At 36.5% G+C, this 20,103-nt stretch overlaps 1 protein-coding gene across 2 annotated transcripts in view; it reads left to right on the top strand.

Moving 5' to 3' along the window:
• Positions 1-3,391: 3,391 nt before the first annotated feature.
• Positions 3,392-20,103, top strand: part of RICTOR (RPTOR independent companion of MTOR, complex 2) — an 83,863-nt gene continuing 67,151 nt past the window's right edge. For both annotated transcript variants that reach the window (XM_011966126.1, XM_011966120.1), the window contains exon 1: positions 3,392-3,485. In XM_011966126.1, coding sequence (XP_011821516.1) covers positions 3,450-3,485 — 36 coding nt within the window. In that variant the 5' untranslated portion in view covers positions 3,392-3,449. The remainder of the gene's footprint in view (positions 3,486-20,103) is intronic.

The raw sequence follows: 20,103 nt of genomic DNA, 5'->3' as shown, positions 1-20,103 counted from the left end.
TCTCAAATATAGTTAAGTCATGTTAATGCCATTGACTTGCTTATAATTTTTCGCCTGCAGTCTTTTCAAACAGATACAATTTATAGTAGTGAAAAGATACGACTAAATACTAACAGTGACCTATTCATGGCCCTTTGTAATTCTTTTTAATAGATCCAGTCTCACTCAGTGATGGATCATTCAACTTTCAAAATAACTCCCCAGAATCACTAAGTATAAAGACATATGCTAAACCGTAAGTCTCCAGCCCCTGAGCCTGGACTGGTACAGGTCTGTGGTTTGCTAGGGACCCGGCTGCACAGCAGGCGGTGAGCAGCGGGGGAGTGAGCATTACTGCCAGAGCTCCATCTTCTGTTAGATCAGCAACAGCATTAGATAATTAATAGAAGCACAAACCCTATTGTGCACTGCACATGTGAGGGAGCTAGGTTATGCCCTCCTTATGAGAATCTAATGTCTGGTGATTTGAGGTGAAACAGTTTCATCCCAAAACCATCCCCACCCCGGGTCCATGGAAAAATTGTTTTCCACAGAACCCGTCCCTGGTGTCCAGAAGGTTGGGGACTGCCATGCTAAATCACTTAAGATTGAATTTTATTTACTTTAAAAATATTTCGTCTGTCATGAAAATCAAATGACTAATCTCAGCATATAGCAACTTCAAAGCAATTGGAAATAGCTAAGTAGTGTACTTAGTGCTTTGACACCACATTTGTTGTCATAGACAACACCCTGTATAAAAGAATGGAGTAAGATAGGCAGACACAAGCTAAATTTAAACAGGACAATGCAAACAGTTTCATTTGGTGAGGAAAACACTAATTCAAAACAATTCCTTGAGTTTGTGTTAACAGATAAGTCTCAAAGGAAGTCATAATGGCTCTTAAACTAAAATATCAAAAACTTGATAATGTATTTTAAAAATTGTGCTTTTGTTTTTATTTAAATAGGATGGCGAAGATTTTAGTAGTTTATAGCCATCTGAAGAAATTGACATTGTATTCCAGAGGTGGCAAACTACTGCCTGTAAAACCATATCTGGCCCATGGCTTGTTTTTGTAAAGTATATTTTTAAAGCATTTTTTTCGTTACTTTAAAGATGTTGCTTCACTGTCTTCTGTTTGGACAATAAATCCATAGTTATCCTTTTTTGTTTTTTTTTTGCTTTATGTAACTTTTTGTTGTTGTTGTTAATCTGGCTACTTTTAAGATTTTTCTCTATCAGTTGTTTTGAGCAATTTGATTGTAATCTGCCTAGGTCTAGTTTTCTTGGCTTGTTTTTGTAAAGCAAGTATTTTTTTTCTTTCATTACTTTAAAGATGTTGCTTCACTGTCTTCTGTTTTGTCCTGTTTTGGGTAAGAAATCCGCCGTTATCTTTTTTTTTTTTGGCTTTTCTTTTCTCTGTGTAACTTCTTTTTTTTATTTTTTTTTTTAATCTGGCTACTCTTAAAATTAGCTCCATCAGTGGTTTTGAGCAATTTGATTATAATCTGCCTAGGTCTGAAAGTTTTCTGCATGTTTCTTATGATTGGGGCTTGATGAGCATTTTACTGGTTTATTGTTTTCATCAAATTTGGAAAGTTTTCATCCATCACTTTTTTCTTTTTTTGCAAAGAAGACTTTATTAGGTGCTTTCTCTCTCTTATGAGGATTTGGGTCGCTCCAGGTGAAACTCCAAATTACTAGACATTACACTGCTTCCTTCAGTTGCAGCAAGTTTATCCCTATCCCACAGTGGGTGCTCAGGAAAGCATCTTGAGGGTGAATGGGTTTCCGGCCATTCATGATTAAGTTTATCTGATGCTTTTGTTAGTTAAGATGTTCCTGTGTCATTTCTTAGAAGCAGTTTTGTGTCTCCCTCCAAATAGTCCACCACCTGGCTGCACCCCACCTCCATCTGTCCCCCAGCTACCAGGTAATAGTGAATGGTTCAGAAGGTGCTGCTCTGGGGCAGCCAGGCCTTTAGCTGCAACACAAAACAATGAACAGCAGCAATTTCCAGCTCCCCCCATGGGTCTGATGCAAGGGCATTTTGATGGCATTCTAGTTGCACAGGATAGAGCAGTACGACAGCAGAAACACCACTGGCAGCACCTGGCAGGGGACAGGAGCCATATTTGCAAGAGGCCTGGGAAGGCTGGGTGGCTTTTATCCATCATTTCTTCAAGTAATTGCTCTGTTCCCTCAATTCTTTCTTTCCTTTGGGGTTTCCAGTTACACATATGTTAAGCAGCTTAAAGTTCCACAGCTCACTGGTGGGGTTACATCCCAATACATCCATTGTAAGTTCAAAATGTCTTAAGTCAAAAATGCATTTAATGTGCCCAACCTACCAAACATCTTACTTTAGCCTAGCCTACCTTGAATATACTCAGAACACTTACATTAACCTATAGTTGGGCAAAACTATCTCACACAAAGCCTATAAGATGTTGTACATTTCATGCAGTATATTGAGTACTATACTGAAAAACAGTGGTTTTATGGGTTCTTGAAGTACATTTTCTACTGAATGTGTATTGCTTTGGCACCATGTAAAGTTGAAAAATTAAGTCTAACAGTTGTAAGTCACGGACCATCTATATATTTTATCTAATTTTTTGGTTTACTCAAACGGGGACAGTTTGTTTGGTCCCTTTTACTACATTGTAGCCTTGCTGTCAAACAAATATGAAGTGAAAGTTGTGATGTTGAGATTTTTCTTAGTCTATTTTATGCTGCTGTAACAGAGTATCTGAAACTGGGAAATTTATAAAATACAGAGATTTATTTCTCACAGTTCTGGAGGCAGGGAAGTCTGAGGTCAAGGGGCCTTTATCTAGTAAGTGCCTTCTTGCCATGTCATCCCATGCTGGAATGGAAGGTCAAGAGAGCACTGGAGGTGGGGTGAGAGGAGACATGCTTGTGAGAGCAAGAGCACAAGCAAGGTGGGGGTGGTACATGCAAGAGGGAGCCAAAAGCTTTTATAACAAACCCACTCTCATGATAACCCACTTCCTCCTCAACAATCCATTCATGGGGGCAGAGCCTTCATAACCTAATCATCTCTTAAAGGTCCCACTTCTCAACACTTTGCATTAGTGGTTTAAGTTTCCAGCACAACTTTGGGGGAACACATTCAAATAATAGCAATATTTAAGATTTTGTGGTTGAGTAATTCCAGGCAGTGATACAGAGCTGGACCATGGGTATAGGGGAGTAGAGATGTGAAGTTAATTTGATTCATCACAGAGACTTTGAAGTCATTTAAATTAATAGATTTGGGGTGGAGGGTAACACTTCAAACCAAGAACCAAAGTTGTGAAGTTTTAATACTGCATGTTTTATGTGTTTCAGCGGGAAAATACTCAAAAAATTATGTTAAATTGTCTTGTCTTTCCTTTTAGAACCTTCTGATAACTTAAGAGAGATTCTCCAAAATGTGGCCAGATTGCAAGGAGTATCAAATATGAGAAAGCTAGGCCATCTGAATAACTTTACTAAGGTAAGTAACTTGAATTTTTATTATCATCTAAAATTCTTTGTTCCTTACCACACTTACTAAATGTTTCTTGACCATCATTAAATACAAATTCTTGTGTATTCACTCAGCATTAATGCTTTTCTTTCCTGCTTCTCATGGATTTTGTCCTGTGTATCTTAAACTTAAAAATGTATTTGTGTAATGGAATCATTACATCTTTGTTATAGAAAATTTGGTAGGTTCAGAAAAGAATAAAATCACTGAGAAATTTACAGTTCAACCTTTTATTCACATAAGGATGCATTTCTTTTGCCTTCTACTCATTTTACTTGATAATATTGGAGGCATACATTGGAGATATTGTAGGTGTGATTCTAAACCACTGCAATAAAGTGAATGCTGTAATAAAGGATGTCACGAGTTTTTTGGTTTCCCGGTGAGTATAAAAAGTTACGTTTATACTATAGTGTAGTCTGTTAAGTGTACAATAGTATTATGTTTAAAAAAATGTATGTACCTTAATTTAAAAATACTGATTAAAAAATACAGTCATCTGAGCCGTCAGCAGATTGTGGGGGTTTTTTTGTTGGTGGAGGAACTTGCCTCAATGTCGATGGCTGCTGCCTTATCAGAGTAGTGGTTGCTGAAGGTTGAGGTGACTGTAGCGATTTCTTAAAATAAGACAGCAATGAAGTTTGCCACATTGACTCTTTCTCTCATGAAAGATTTCTCTGTAGCATGCAATGCTGTTTGATAGCATTTTTCTTTCAAAATTGGAGTTAGTCCTCTCAAACCCTGCCACTGCTGTATCAACTAAGTTTCTGTAATATTCTGAATTATTTGTTGTCATTTCAACAGTGTTCACAGCATCTTCACCAGGAATAGATTTCATGAAACCCCGTTTTTGCTTATCCATAAGAGGAAACTCTTTATCCATTAAAGCTTTTTCATGAGATTGCAGCAATTCAGCCGCATCTTCAGGCTCCAACTCTAATTCTAGTTCTCTTGCTATTTCTTCCACGTCTGCAGTGACTCCTTCCACTGACACCTTGAATGCCTCAAAGTCATCCATGAGTATTGGAATAAACTTCTTCCAAATTCCTGTTAGTGTTGAGATTTTGATTTCCTCCCACGAATCAGTAATGTTCTTAATGGCATCTGGAATGATGAATCCTTTCCAGAAGATTTTCAGTTTACTTTGACCAGATCCATCAGAGGAATCACTATCTGTGTAGTGTTACTACTATCTATTGTACTGTTACAAAATGTATTTCATTAAAATAAGACTTGAAAATCAAAATTATTCCCCAATTCCCCGATTCATGGGCTGCAGAATGGATGTTGTGTTAGCAAGCATGAAAACAACATTAATCTCCTTGTGACTATCAGCTCTTGGGTGACTAGGTGCATTGTCAATGAGCAGTAATATTTTGAAAGAAATCTTTTTTTTTTTCCTGAGCGATAGCAAATACTGTTTTCTCAACAGTACGTTTAAAATATTTAGTAAACCATGCTGTAAACAGATGTGCTGTCATCCAGGCCTTGTTCCATTTGTAAAGCAGAGACAAAGCAGCTTTAGCATAATTCTTAATATCTCTAGGATTTTCAGAATAGTAAATGATCATTGTGTTCAATCTAAAGTCACAAGCTGCATTAGCCCCAGACATGAGTCAGCCTGTCTTTTGAAGCTTTGATGCCAGACATTGACTTCTCTTTAGCTATGAAAGTTCTCGATGGCATCTTCTTCCAGTTGAAGATTGTTTGATCTGCGTTGAAAATCTGTTGTCTAGTGTAGCTACCTTGGTCAGTGATCTTAGCTGTGTCTGCTGAATAACTTGTTGCAGCTTTTGTATCAGCACCTACTGCTTTACCTTGCCATTTTATGTTATGGAGATGGGTTCTTTCCTTTAACCTCATGAACCATTCACACTTTTCTTCTGCAGCTTCCTCACCTCTGTCAGCCTTCATAACATTTAAGAGAGTTAGGGCCTTGCTTGCTCTGGGTTAGGCTTTAGTTTAAAGGAATGTTGGTAGCCAGTTTAATCTTCTATCTGGACCACTAAAACTTTCTATCAGCAGTAAGTCTGTTTTGCCTTCATATTATTTGTGTTTTTATTGGAGTAGTACTTTTAATTTTCTTCAAGAACTTTTCCTTTGCATTCACAACTTGGCTACCTGTTTGTCACAAGAGGCCTCTCTGGACTTTCTTCACTAAGCTCAATCTTTAACTTGTGATTTAAAGCGAGAGATGGTTGACTCTCCTTTTTATTTGAACACTTAGAGGCCATTATAGTGTTATTAATTTGCCCAATTTTACTAAGTATTGTATCTGAGGAAATAGGCCCAAGGAGAGAGGGAGAGACAGAAACAGCCAGTTGGTGGAGCAGTTGGAACACGTATTTATTAAGTTCATCGTCCTATATGGGTCCAGTTCATCTTGCCCCAAAACAATGATAATAGTTACATTGAGGATCACTGATCATAGATCACCCTAACAGACAGTAATAATAATGAAAACATTTTTAGTATTGTAAGAATTGCCAAAATGTGACAGACACACAAAGTGAGCTCATGCGTTTGGAAAAATGGCACCAATGAACTTGCTTGATGCAGGTTTGCCACAAACCTTCAATGTGTTAAAAACACAGCATCTGTGAAGCTCAATAAAATGAAGTATGCTTGTAAGTATTCATATTTAACTACATATGTGTGCCATATTTAATAAATATAGCCATAAACCCAAAGAACTATATTATAACTTTCTCTTTTCCTGATGTTGTATCCTCATTATTTGGATCTAAATTAGAGCCCAAATTGTAGGGGCCCTGGTCCCAAATAAACATTGATTTGATCTCTAATAGCAGCCCAGAATTCTTGAGTTTGATGAGTGGATTGGTATATTTCTCAGCCTTGTAATGCTGGACAGCCAATTCATGCAAACACTAAAATGCCTGCTATTTTGGGAGATACCCTAAAATAGAAAACAGAATGGGTCTTTGGGATAACATTCCCCTTACCTTTTAGTATATCAAATATAAATTGTTTTTGATGAAAGAATTATTTTATGTTTTAACCCTTTGCTACTCAAAATATCCACAGTTCATCGGTATTGGTATCGCCTTGAAGCTTGTTTGAAAATGTGCTATTTTAGCCCCACCCCAGACCTACTAAATCAGGATCTACAGTTCAATAAAAAGTCTCAAGCAAACGTATGTGTACATTCAAGTTTGAGCTGCACTGTTTTAATCCTTCCAAATATTCTTTAAGTAATTGAACTGTGACTTGGATTTGATTTTTATTTCATAGAAATAGAGGGGGATGAGAATATAGTCACTGTGTAATACAATTTTTTTATGTAGTATAGTGCAATAAATATAGGTTGAGTTTTTTTCTATAGCTAGGGAAGCGAGCACATAGGCATTTATTTTTCATTAGTGAAGTTTTAAAATATTCTAGCTCTTTTTAATATGTAAGAGATGAGAAAATGATTTTGTATGAGGGATGAGAAAGTCATTTTTTAAAAAAAACTTTTAAAAACATTGAATAGGTACTGGAGAATGGGCTTTCAGAAATATGTTTCTGTATTTTGTAGTGTGAGTGAATGTAATGAAAGTCTTCAAACATCTTTCTTCAACATGGTGGTGAGATAATGTCACATCTTTAAGACTCCAACATTGTTCCAAGGTTGCAAAATGCATCTTCTAGTTTCATTGTCTTTTATTAAATTTTACAATTTTATTTCACCAATCTTCACTTAATTCAAATAAGCCTCACTTCCTTAGTTTTAACCATTAAAAACAATTATAATAGAGGTCTGTGTCCTGTTTGCAGTTATGATTGCTGTTATAACCAAGTTTGGACACCTTGATATATAGTTCCACATCTCTTGCCAATTAGGATTCTGAAAGTTGGGGATGGAGGTGAAAATGGCAGTAATTCCTGTTATTTTACTTTGTTATCAGCATGGGCCCTACAGCAGTCTTAAAAATCTAGAATAGTGTTGCCTAATAGAAATATAATGTGAGCCACATATGTAATTTTAAATTTCTTAGTAGCCATACTAAAACAGTAAAAAGAAACATGACATTAATTTTTAATATTTTTATTAAGCCAGTATATCTAAAACATTATCATTTGATGTAATTAGTATAAAACATTATTAAATGTTATTTTGCTGTTTTTTCATACTAAAATTTTGAAAGCAAGTTTATAAGACTAGCCACATTTCCAGTGCTCATAGCCACTTGCGACTAGTAGCTAGTAACCACATTGGACAGTGAAGATACACAGCTTTTTGGAACAGGAGTGGCTTAAAAGCCTTCATTTCTAGGAATCTGTTGAACACCTCTTATTCTCCCTTCTCATTTATTTCTGTCTGGGTCCCAGGTTCTCTTGCATGAGGATTAGTTTCCCTTTTTTCTTTATTCTTCTCTCTCCAGTTTCCTTGTTTTCTGTCGGTCTAAATTTCCCCCACCGTATTTCACTAAGTTATTCACTCCACCTCCTCTTTCTTTCTTGATTTGTGCTCCCCCACTCTCTTCTGCCTTTACTCCTTCTCATCCCTTCTCTACTTCTTCCTTTTTCCCCTCTTCATCTTCTCACTCTTCTTTCTTCACCCTTCCTTGTCACCTTTCTCGTCCTCCATCTTTTCTCAGTCCCTTTGCCCCCTTTTCTGTTCCCCCCTCCTTCCTTTTCTCTGTTGTACCACTGTAGAGTGTGCAGTGATACATCTCTGTAATGAAGGCTCTAAACTTTTGTACGTTTTGTAGTCTTGTTTGTTTTTTGTTTTACCATATCCTTTAAAAAATGATTTTCATATATCCCTCTGGCCTTGGTGCAAGCTTTGCAGCAGCCCCTTTCTTTGCTATGTTGCTATGATTTTAAAATCCTGATAGCCAAACTTATTAGAATTTGTCTATTCTAAGAGTGAGTACGCCCTGAGTCACGATCTTAGGGACTGTCCTCTGAATAGAGTCCATGAACTTTGGACTTGATAAAATCTGTTTTGACTGCTTAGTGATGTGCTGGGAAAAGCATGAGCTTTAGATCAAACAGATGGAGACTTGAAGCACAACTGTGATTAACTGTCAGGGCAATCTTAGGCAGATTTCTTTACTCAGAGGTAATCTTGCTTTCTGTAGAGGCAAGGTCTCAGTCTAGTGCCTGGCACATAATATGTGCTCTGTAATAGGCGGTGCCTTGATTCAACCTCATGTTTGGTTTTTGTGTTTTTTTGTTCTTTTTGTCACCTCTCTAGTTTTTTAGCTGACTATAAGGTGGTGAGTCTGCTTAATAGTTTGAGTTGTCAATTGGTAAACTATTACTGTAAATCAGGGTTCTTCAGTGCCGGCATTACTAACAAATTGAGCTAGATTATTATTTGTTTTGAGAAGCTGCTGTGTGTATTTTAGGGTGTTCAGCATTGTCCCTGGCCTCTACCTACTAGATGCCAGTAGCACCCCCGCCCCAAACCAGTTGTGACAAGCAGAAATGTCTCCAGATATTGCCAAATGTTCCCTGGGAGACAAAATTGCCCCCCATTAAGGACCATTTCTGTAAATAAATTGTGTGTAGATTTTATTATAAAATTTATTCAAATATGCAGCACAAAACAAACACTGAATTTAATTGTACTGTGTCTTGAATTCCATTTGTTAGAGACCTAAGTTTATAAATATTTAGGTAACTAGTATTCCTATAAAACCTGTAAATTCATTCATTTGCTTATTGAGTAAAATTTAGGAATTCTCAGAAATTTCTAAGAATAGCTCTATAGAATTAGAAAATAAAAAAAATAATTATGATACCAGGACTAGTGGAGTTTGTTTGCCACCCTCTTCTGTGTTCCCATTTAGTTGATAGATATGCCTACTAAATTTTATCTGTTTTATTATTTATTGTAGGTTGCTCTGTTATTAAACCGAGTTTCTCAAACACAAAAAAATACATAATGTTTATTTTTCCACCCTCATATCCCTCTCTGCTCCAAAGTGTGTCACATAATGTGTTTAATTAATGGTATTAGATTGGGAAGATGATGCATTTTAAATATGAGTTTTTGTTTTTACTGGCATTTGTTTTGTTATTAAGTATAAGCCTGTTAGGATTAATTTATCTTACTAGAACAGTGACATTAAAATGTTGTATAGGGTGAACTTCAGCTTCAAAACTAAACCTCCTTTTAAGGTATAAAGAAAGGGAGCTAGTGATGTGATCCTTTAACCATGTGAATGTCACACACCCATGCTTGCCTTCTGACATCATCTCACTGGATAAAGTAATGTGTATAACAGACTGCTGATGAATATAATCTTAGTATTCTATTTTTAAAACTGACAACATGCTCATAATCTAAAGACCTGCTTTTTAAAGATGAAAATATTTCAACTCTTTCATATCTTAAAAGTTCTCTTTTCCTATACTTAATCTCATATATTTACATTAAAAGAAGCTTTAAAGGAATATTTATTTTGTTCTGCTTTTTAAAAACTTTAAGGTATAAGCTGAGTATAAAAAAATTAAAATGGTACAGAAGAATATATGATAAAAAGTGAAACTCTTCCCTTTCATACCCTTCCCACCCACCTCCCTGTTCTGACAGAAATACCACTCTCCAGCGGTAACCACTAGAAAATATTTATCCTTTTCTGGTATAATTATAAATATAAATGTGTGTGTGTATTTTCTTGGGAATTGTGATATTTAAATGAGCTAAACAAAATGAAGAGTTTACTATTGTGCTCAGTTTATTTGCCATTTATTATACAGTTATACATCATTTATTTACCATTATTACCCAGGATATATTCAAGGAATGTATCATTAGGTGATTTCATCGTTTTGTGAACATCATAGAGTGTACTTACACAATCATTGATGGTGTAGTGTACTACATGTCCAGGCTATATGGTATAGTCTGTTGCTCTTAGGCTATGAATCTGTAAAGCATATTACTGTACTGAATACTGTAGGCAGTTGTAACACAATGGTAAGTGTCTAAACATAGAAAAGATACAGTAAAAATATAGTATTATAATCTTATGGTACCACAGTCGTACATGTGATCCATCATTGACTGAAAAGTCGTTATGCAGTGCATGACTGTAGATGTATATGCAAAAAGGTATTTTTTAAATGAGAATGTGATATATGTGTATATAAATGTGTATGTGTATATATATCTGTGTATGTATACGTATATTGACTTGCAGTTTGCTGCTTTCCACATCCCGATATATCGTAGGATGCTTTCCTTTTCTATACATATCAATCTACTTTTTTTTGTAGCTGTGTGTGTGTGTGTTTATGTCTAAATTGCCATGTGAAAGACTGCCATGGAATTCTAATATAACGTTTATATATGCCATGGAATTCTGAGATAACGTTTTTTAAAATTAGGGTTGTTATTTCTTTTGCTTATTTGGAAGAGCTATTTAACCTTCAAAGTAATACAAGTAAAACGGGAGTAGCATTTAGAACTACCTAGTTTTAACTAGTCATTACATTTTTTAAAATGTGATCATTTTAATAAACAGACAAATTTTTAATACTTGGAAATAATTTACGGTTCTGTTGTAATCTTTGTCAGAATATAATTGTTTATAGCCCTTTTTGAATATTTTAGTATTTGTGTAAGAAAGTCATACAGATTTATTGTAACAAATAACAGATTGATTAACTGAGGATGGACGTGGATTTTAGTAGGCAAACCAGTGACATTATCAAAATCTTTAACCCATCTTAAAATAAGATTTGTATAATAGTGTTTGTTTTGCTTGTATAAAAATGTTAAGTTTAACATGTTATACTCATAAAATAATTGTGAACTTAAGATACTGAATGTTTAACTTGATTATAAGTAACAAATTCAGCAAACCTAATTCATCTTAGCTAAAATATAAAGAAGTTACTTGTGTACATAATTAGGAATATCAAATGTTGGATCCTAATTTCAGACAAGACAACCCAGGGGTTGAGACACTGTCAGTTACATGCTGCCACTCTACTTTTCATTCCTATTTTCTTTCAGGTTGTCTTCGTTCTCAGGTAAACACTTTCCATGGGACTAAGATAAGATACATCATCCTTAATACTTCTAGTCTTGAAAAGCAGAGAGTACGCTCTCTTAACATCTTTGTATATGAACTCTGATGTTATTTGGTCATGTTTAGCTAGGCGTTGTGACCGATAGCCAATTAAAAAAATGCATGGATGGCATGGGGAGTGCCAAACCCAATGAAAAGTGTGGTGTCTAATAATTTAGCATTTTATGTGACTGTTAACGCTAATTCTTACATTTTGTAATGTCTTTAACAATTTCTAAACATAGTCAATGATTTGTTCATAATATATAATAACAAGCCTATGAAATAGGGTAGACAGAATTACATTTTAGTGACTTACATTAATATAGGAGATAGGATGTCACCAGTAATGGCTAAAATAGTAGTGACAGAATTGCTACCTAATGGTTGAAGATTAATTAGCAACTCGATTATTAGTAGAGGCTTCACAGGATGCCCATGTTTTAACTCACTCTGTGTTCTTCTGTTTCTTCTTGTGTCTTTCATAGTATATTAGTCCATTCTCACACTGCTGTGAAGAACTGCCCGAGACTGGGTAATTAAAGGAAAGATGTTTAATTGACTTACAGTTCCACAAGGCTGGGGAGACCTAAGGAAACTTATAATCATGGTGCAAAGGGAAGCAAACGTGTCCTTCTTCACATGGTGGCAGGAGAGATAATGAGTTCTGAGTGAAGGGGGAAGGAAGCTCCTTATAAAACCACTGATAGTGAGTTCTCTCAGAGGACTTTTTAAGGGGAAGTCCCTTATAAAAGCAGTGATAGTGAGTTCTCTCAGATCTCATGAGAACTCACTCACTATCATGAGAACAGCATGGAGGAAATGACCACATGATTCAAGTATTTTCACCTGGTTCCACCCTTGACACATGAGGATTATTACAATTCAAGGTGAAATTTGGGTGGGAACACAGAGCCAAACCTTTTAATTCTCCCCTGGCCCCTCCAAAGTCTCATGTCCTCACATTTCAAAACACAAATATGCCCTTTCAACAGTTTCCCAAAGTCTTAACTCATTCCAGCATTAACCCAAAAGTCCAAGTCCAAAGTTTCATTGGAGACAAGGCAAGTCCCTTCTGCCTATGAGTCTGTTAAATCAAAAGCAAGTTAGTTACATCCTAGATACAGTGAGGGTACAGGCATTGGGTAAATACTCCCATTCCAAAGGGGAGAAATTGGCCAAAACGAAAGAACTACTACAGGCCCCATGCAAGTGCAAAACTCAATAGGGCAGTCATTAAACCTTCAAGTTCCAAAATGTTCTCCTTTGACTCCATGTCTCACATCCAGGTCACGCTGATGTAAGAAGTGAGCTCCCACAGCGTTGGGCAGCTCTGCCTCTGTCGCTTTGCAGGATACAGCACCCCCTTCTGTCTGCTTTCATGGGCTGGAATTGAGTGCCTGTGGCTTTTCCAGGTGCACAGTGCAAGCTGTCGGTGGATCTCCCATTCTGGGATCTGGAGAATAGTGGCCCTCTTCTCACAGCTCTACTGGGCAGTACCCCAGTGTGGACTCTGTGTGGGAGCTCCAACCCCATATTTCCCTTCCGCAGTGTCCTAGCAGAGGTTCTCCATGAGGGCTCCACCCCTGCAGCACACTTCTGTGTGGACATCCATGCATTTTCATACACCATCTGAAATCTAGACGGAGGTTCCCAAACCTCAGTTCCTGACTTCTATGTACCCACGGGCCCAACACCATGTGTAAATCGCCAAGGCTTGGGGCTTGCACCATCTGAAGCAACTGCCTGAGCTCTATGTTGCCCCTTTTAGCTGCAGCTGGGATACAGGGCACTAAAGACTACACAAAGCAGCAAGTCCCTGGGCCCTGACCAGGAAACCACTTTTTCCCCCTAGGCCTCTGGGTCTGTGATGGGAGGGTCTGCCATGAAGATCTCTGACATGCCTTGGAAACATTTTCCCTGTTGTCTTGGTAACTAACATTCAGATCCTTGTTACTTGTGCAAATTTCTGTGGCCAGCTTGAATTTCTCCTCAGAAAATGGAGGAGAAATTTTTCTTTTCTGTTGCATCATCAGGCTGCAAAGTTTTCAAACTTTTATGCTTTGCTTCACTTTTAAACATAAGTTCCAATTCCAAATTGTATCTTTGTGAATATATAAAACTGAATGCTTTATAGAGCAACCAAGTTACCTCTTGGATGCTTTGCTGCTTAGAATTTTTTTCCGCCAGATATCCTAAATCATTTCTCTCAAGTTCAAAGTTCACAGATCTCTAGTGCAGGGGCAAAATGCTGTCAGTCTCTTTGTTAAAGCATAGCAAGAATCACCTTTATTCCACTTCCCAACAAGTTCATCATCTCCATCTCAGACCATCTTAGCCTGGACTTCATTGTTCATATCACTATCAGCAATTTGATCAAAGCCATTCAACAAGTCTCTAGGAAGTTCCAAATTTTCCCACATTTTCCTGTCTTCTTCTGAGCTCTCTAAACTATTCCAGTCTCTGTCTGTTACCCAGTTCCAAAGTCACTTCCGCATGTCGTGTATGTTTACAGCAGTGCCCCACTCTCTGTGGTACCAGTTTACTGTGTTAGTCTGTTCTCACAGTACTATAAAGAACTGCCCAAGATTGGATAATTTATAAAGGAAAGAGGTTAAATTGACTTACAGTTCTGCATGGCTGGGGAGACCTCAGGGAACTTACAATCATGGTGGAAGGGGAATCAAACACATCCTTCTTCACATGGCAGTAGGAGGGAAAAATGAGTGCCAAGCAAAGGGGGAAGCCCTTTATAAAACCAGCAGATAGCATGAGAACTCACTGTCAGATGAGATTGGGTGTGTTCAGGGTGATATGGTCATAGACGGAACTCAGTATCATGTGAACAGCATGGTGGAAACCGCCCCCATGATTCAGTTACCTCCACCTGGTCCTGCCCTTGACACGTGAGGATTATTAGAATTCAAGGTGAGATTTTGGTGGGGACACAGAGCCAAACCATATCACATACAGAAAAAGCTAAAGAGATTAATGTTTACCTTAGGGTTTGGTTATGTAAATTAGGAGATAACTAGTAAGGTAGTCATCATAAGAAATTTGTATCAAAGTCATTCTTATTATATTTTGAGATCTATATGTGAACTCTTAGTGATTAACAGTAAAAGTATATTTCTTTGATAATCCAAAATTTAGAATTCTATTACTATCTTCTTTCTTATTCCCAATATATATGTGAATTTAGTTACACATAGAAAGTTTAATCACTGCTTGGGATAATTCTGATTCCAAAGGTTTTTCATTTAAGACTGATTAAAGCCCTCTTATACAGTCCTGGAAACAACCTGAAAGCATTTAACCATTGTTGAATTCTATTTACTATCTCTGGAAAATAGGCACTAATTAATAACAAATATACTGTGTTTCTGCCATAATTGTTCTTTTTAGTTATTTATGATTTTCCAGTTTCCAGCTGATTCAGCATCTTTCTCAAAAATTTTTCTTGCAATTGAAATGCATCAACATTAATAATCAGAAAATGATACACCTCTATACACTTTTTAAATTGTGCATGTTTGTTTTTTAAGATTATAATACCTTCGAATTTTAACTTTTTCACTAAAACTGCTAACTCTAGGAAATGTTAAGTGATAAATGGTCATATATTTTTCTTTTGAAAATTAGGCCGGGCGCGGTGGCTCAAGCATGTAATCCCAGCACTTTGGGAGGCTGAGACGGGTGGATCACGACGTCAGGAGATCGAGACCATCCTGGCTAACACGGTGAAACCCCATCTCTACTAAAAAATACAAAAAACTAGCCGGGCGAGGTGGCGGGTGCCTGTAGTCCCAGCTACTCGGGAGACTGAGGCAGGAGAATGGCGTAAACCCGGGAGGCGGAGCTCGCAGTGAGCTGAGATCTGGCCACTGCACTCCAGCCCGGGCGACAGAGCGAGACTCCATCTCAAAAAAAAAAAAAAAAAAGAAAATTGTGTTCTCTGAATCTATAGTTTTCTACAAGGTTGGCAAGTATGAGAAACATAATGCAGGAAATGAGAGTCAAGTACACACTTACGGGAAAAAACAACCCTTTAAAGGACAAGACTTTGTATACTGGTAGAATTTTACAACCTTTCATTTTATTAACATTCACTGTTCCTGTAGCAGAAGAATGGAAATACTGCCTTTTTAAGCAGTTGAGTTGATATGTGTAAATTATAATTTAAGAAAGTGACATTTTTTCCCAGTTTAAAAGCACAATATTTTGTATGTTGATATAAACAAATTCTAACTTTAATTTTTCTATATTATTTATATTTGGATATTCCCAAGGATGAAGTAATCATAGCTAGTGACCATAGTTTTCTTTCTAATTCATGTATGGTACCACATAGTGATAATGCTAGTATTCTGAAATATGTGAGAAATCTTTAAAAATAATAATTTATTTTAAGTAGTGAAAGTGCAGTTGTTTATGTTTTCATTCTTTGAAATGGGCAGTTTTTTTATGGTATATTTTTAGTTAGCAGTTCTGGAGAAAACAATAGTTAAATTTTCTTATTTGTTTTATGTATATATATAGCCAGGGTGCAGTTCTCCAGACTCTTGATGCCACATTTGAGGCTGGAGAAATGAAATAAGATGGTAATATTCAGTTGTTTTTTTACTTCCCCTCATCCCCAACCCTGTGTAAATAATTTCAATATAAAATTGTAGTAATGTTTTTCACAGTGGGCTCTGGCCTCACACTGGTTTGATCTGATTTCCAGCTTTACCACTTAATTACCTTTGTGGCCTTAGGAAGTCATATTAACCTCTCTAAGCCCCAGTTGTTTTCATGTACAGAAATACTACTAGGGTTGAGAAGATTAACAGTCAATAATTGTTACTTCTGTGTATATTCATCAATACTATATATAAAACTGTTCCTACATGGTGTGATACATGTTTAATTGTGAACATTTATAAAATACACAAAAATGCAGAGGAGAATAAATTATCTGTGATTCTACTTTCTTTTTTGTTGTTAAATTTTTGGTGTTAAATTTTAATGTATACACTTTTTTTTAAAGTGTGTCTTTAAGAAATGTATCTTACGGAATCTTTTCCCTACTTAGCAATAGATTATGCATATTTTTTCTTATATATTATTTTAATGGCCTCATAAAGTTCCTCCTTTACAAACATTTTATTTCTGTTTCTTTAATGTTGTAAATAATGTCATAAGCATCTTATACTTGAACCTACTTTATATTAATAAAATATTTAAAATACATAAATCTCCAAAAGTGGATCTTGATCTTAGTGCATCTTTCCAATTTAGTTTACAAGATATTTTCAGTTTTCAATCCCATTACCAATATATAATAATATTTAAAATAATATTTTGCAATATATTTAAAAACAATATTATAGTAATATACAATATTTTAAACTATTATTTGAAATATTTACAATAATAAAATAATGTTATACAATAATATTTAAAACAATATTTTGCCATTTTTGTGAGTTTTAAGTAGAACTTTGCAATTCATTTGAGTTGGGTTTTAGGATAAATGAATATATGTCATATTTATTTGTCAATTATATTTCTTCAGTAAAATCCTTGTACATTTTCTTTGCCTGTCCTTCTTTGGGGTCCTGAGAAGTCTTTCCTCAATTTGTTTCAATATAAGGATCTGTATTAGTTTGCTAGGTGAAGATGGAATGCTATGAGCTGAATTGTGTCTCGTCAAAATTTGTGTGTTGAATTTCTAACCTCCAATACCTCAGAATGTGACTGTATTTGGAGATAGGGCCTTTGAAAAAGGTAATTAAGGAAAAATGTGGTCATATGGGTGGGTGGGCCTAATCCAGTATAACCTCTTAAAAAAGTGTAGATTAGGAGACAGACATACACATAGGAAGATACAGAAAATAGTCATATGTAAGGCAAGGAGAGAGACTTTGAAAAAAACAACCCTGCCAACACCTTGATCTTAGACTTCTGGCCTCCAGAGTTATGAAAAAGTAAATTTCTGTTGTTTAAGCCACCCAGTCTGTGATATATGTTATAGTAGCCCTAGCAAACTACATACAGTGCCTTAACCTTTTTCTTACCGTACTTGTTGTAAATATTTTTTACTAACACATTATGTCACTTTTAATTTTAGGTATATGGTTGGTTTTTTAGAGGTATAGAAGTTTTATCTCAAAACTTAGAAATTTTTATGTTATTGTTTTAAATATGTATGTATAAAAATGCATTCTTTTAAATTTTTAACTACTTGCAATACTGTACAAGACAGTAAAAACAAAAGAAAAACATTATTTATACTCTTTGAAAGTCTGAAGCCTCTTTGTTCGTCATATCAAAATTTTAAGGAATACCAGTATTGTAATATCAGCAGTGTTGCAATATCTGATAGCAGCTATTCTGGTCCTATCTCCTATCCTGTTGTATTTGGGACCTCCTCCCCTCCCCTTTTTTCCTGTAAAGAAAAAATTGGACAGGAAATTTTTATAGTTATCCTACCAACAGGGTAGTAAACTTCTATGATCAACTTTTTCTTAGGGTCCATTCTTCTCATAGATGTGATGTGATATGTTGATCACTTTGGTTGCTTTATATTGTATGGTTACAGTGTTTATAACTTCATACTGAGAAAGAATATTATTAGCACTTTGGAGACCCTTCTTGGTCTTCAGTGTTAAATACATGATTTATCTTCTCTTTAATCCATTTCAGTTAGCCCCAATAAATCAATTAAGGACATTATACATAACTTTTAGGTAAAAGTCAATTCTCCAAACTCATACCTAGATTAAACAGGCATATATTCATCCAGGTGGGATCCATATAGCTAGTATTAGACCACCGCTCTCAATGAAAACTAGGAAAACCTGTTTGAAGGCAGCAGGCAGCTGCTCGGGCAACAATAAGTGCAGATGCCAACCTTTCAGAAAAGGGAGAATCTTGTACAAGTAAGCTGCTTCAACAACTTTTTCCCAGGGGACACTTGCTGATGTTAAGTGTGGGCAGGAAACAGGATTCAGGCGTTAGGCCCAGGAATACTGTTGCTGAAAGACAAAGAAAACAGCACAGAGGTTTTGGTGGAGTCCTAGGTGCATCAAGCGTGAGGAGATTCTCCCCTCAATTCAGTTGTTTAATCCTGGGGCTACCTGGGATGAGAAACTTAAAACGTAAGTGGAAAATCTTTGAAAATCAGGAATGGAGTTTGCAAAACAAAAATTAAATTTTTCATCTGCCTGTACAAGGTTTCTTAACAATAGGCTTTCAGTTGAAATTTCAGGTGGCAAGCAGAAAGCAGAGGTAGGCCTGGTCTTACCAGGATAACCCCCTCATGTGGACTCAACACCATCTAGTGGCTTAACAGAAAGAAGGCTGAACCTTCTGTGGAGACAGATAACACCATCAAATCTTTGCAAGTTTTTAGATACAATCAAAGACTGAGGAGCCACCAAAGGACAGGATTACGTGACTGAAAGGGAAAACAGCTAATAACGGATCCAGAGATGATCCACATCATTCAGGTGTATTAGATGAAACCTACTTTCAGTAACAACTATGTCATGAACATAGAGGATGTATGGAAGAAATTGATGTGAAATGAAGAATTTCATTAGCACATTGGAATGACTAAAAAGATTAAATGGAAATTCAAGAAGAGAATAATACAGTATCTAAATTTAAAAACTCATTAGATACATGTAATAGAAGATTAGACACATCAGAAAACAGGTTATAGAAAATATTCAGCTGAAGCATTGAGATAAAAGAAAATGGAAAAAAACAAAAGAGGATTTACAGATTTGTGATACACATGAAAAGATCTGGCATACATTTAATTGAATTACCAGAAGGAGAGTTTGGACAGAAGTAGTTTTGAAAATATATTGTATAGAATTTTTCAAAACTGCAGAAATAGATCAGCCCAGAGATTTAGGAAGTTTTGTTTACCCTAAGCAGAATAGCTACAAAGGAAACCACACCTAGAAACATTGTAATAAGATTGCTGGAAACCAAAGCTAAGGAAAGATGTCTTAAAAAGAGTCTGAGAGGCTGGGCGCTGTGACTCATGCCCGTAATCCCAGCACTTTGGGAGGCCAAGGCAGGCGGATCACCTGAGGTCGGGAGTTCGAGACCAGACTGACCAACATGGAGAAACCCTGTCTCTACTAATAATACAAAATTAGCCAGGCTTGGTGGCATGTCTGTAATCCCAGCTACTAGGGAGGCTGAGGCAGGAGAATCACGTGAACGAGGGAGAGGGAGGTTGTGGTAGCCGAAGGGTGCGGTGAGCCGAGATTGCGCCGTTGCACTCCAGTCTGGGCAACAAGAGCGAAACTCCGTCTTAAAAAAAAAGAGTCTGAGAGGCCCAGTGCGGTGGCTCACGCCTGTAGTCCCAGCTCTTTGGGAAGCTTAGGCAGGCAGGTCACCTAAGGTCAGGAGTTCGAGACCAGCCTGGCCAACATGGCGAAACTCCATCTGTACTAAAAATACAAAAATTAGCCGGGTGTGGTGGCGGACACCTGTAATCCCAGCTACTCCGAAGGCTGAGGCAGGAGAATCGCTTGAACCTGGGAGGCAGAGCT

Source organism: Mandrillus leucophaeus, unplaced genomic scaffold (genome assembly GCF_000951045.1).
Source record: "Mandrillus leucophaeus isolate KB7577 unplaced genomic scaffold, Mleu.le_1.0 Scaffold119, whole genome shotgun sequence".
Classification (NCBI taxonomy): Eukaryota; Metazoa; Chordata; class Mammalia; order Primates; family Cercopithecidae; genus Mandrillus; species Mandrillus leucophaeus.
Note: the sequence above shows the minus strand (reverse complement) of the source record. Positions and strands in the feature narration are given on the sequence as shown.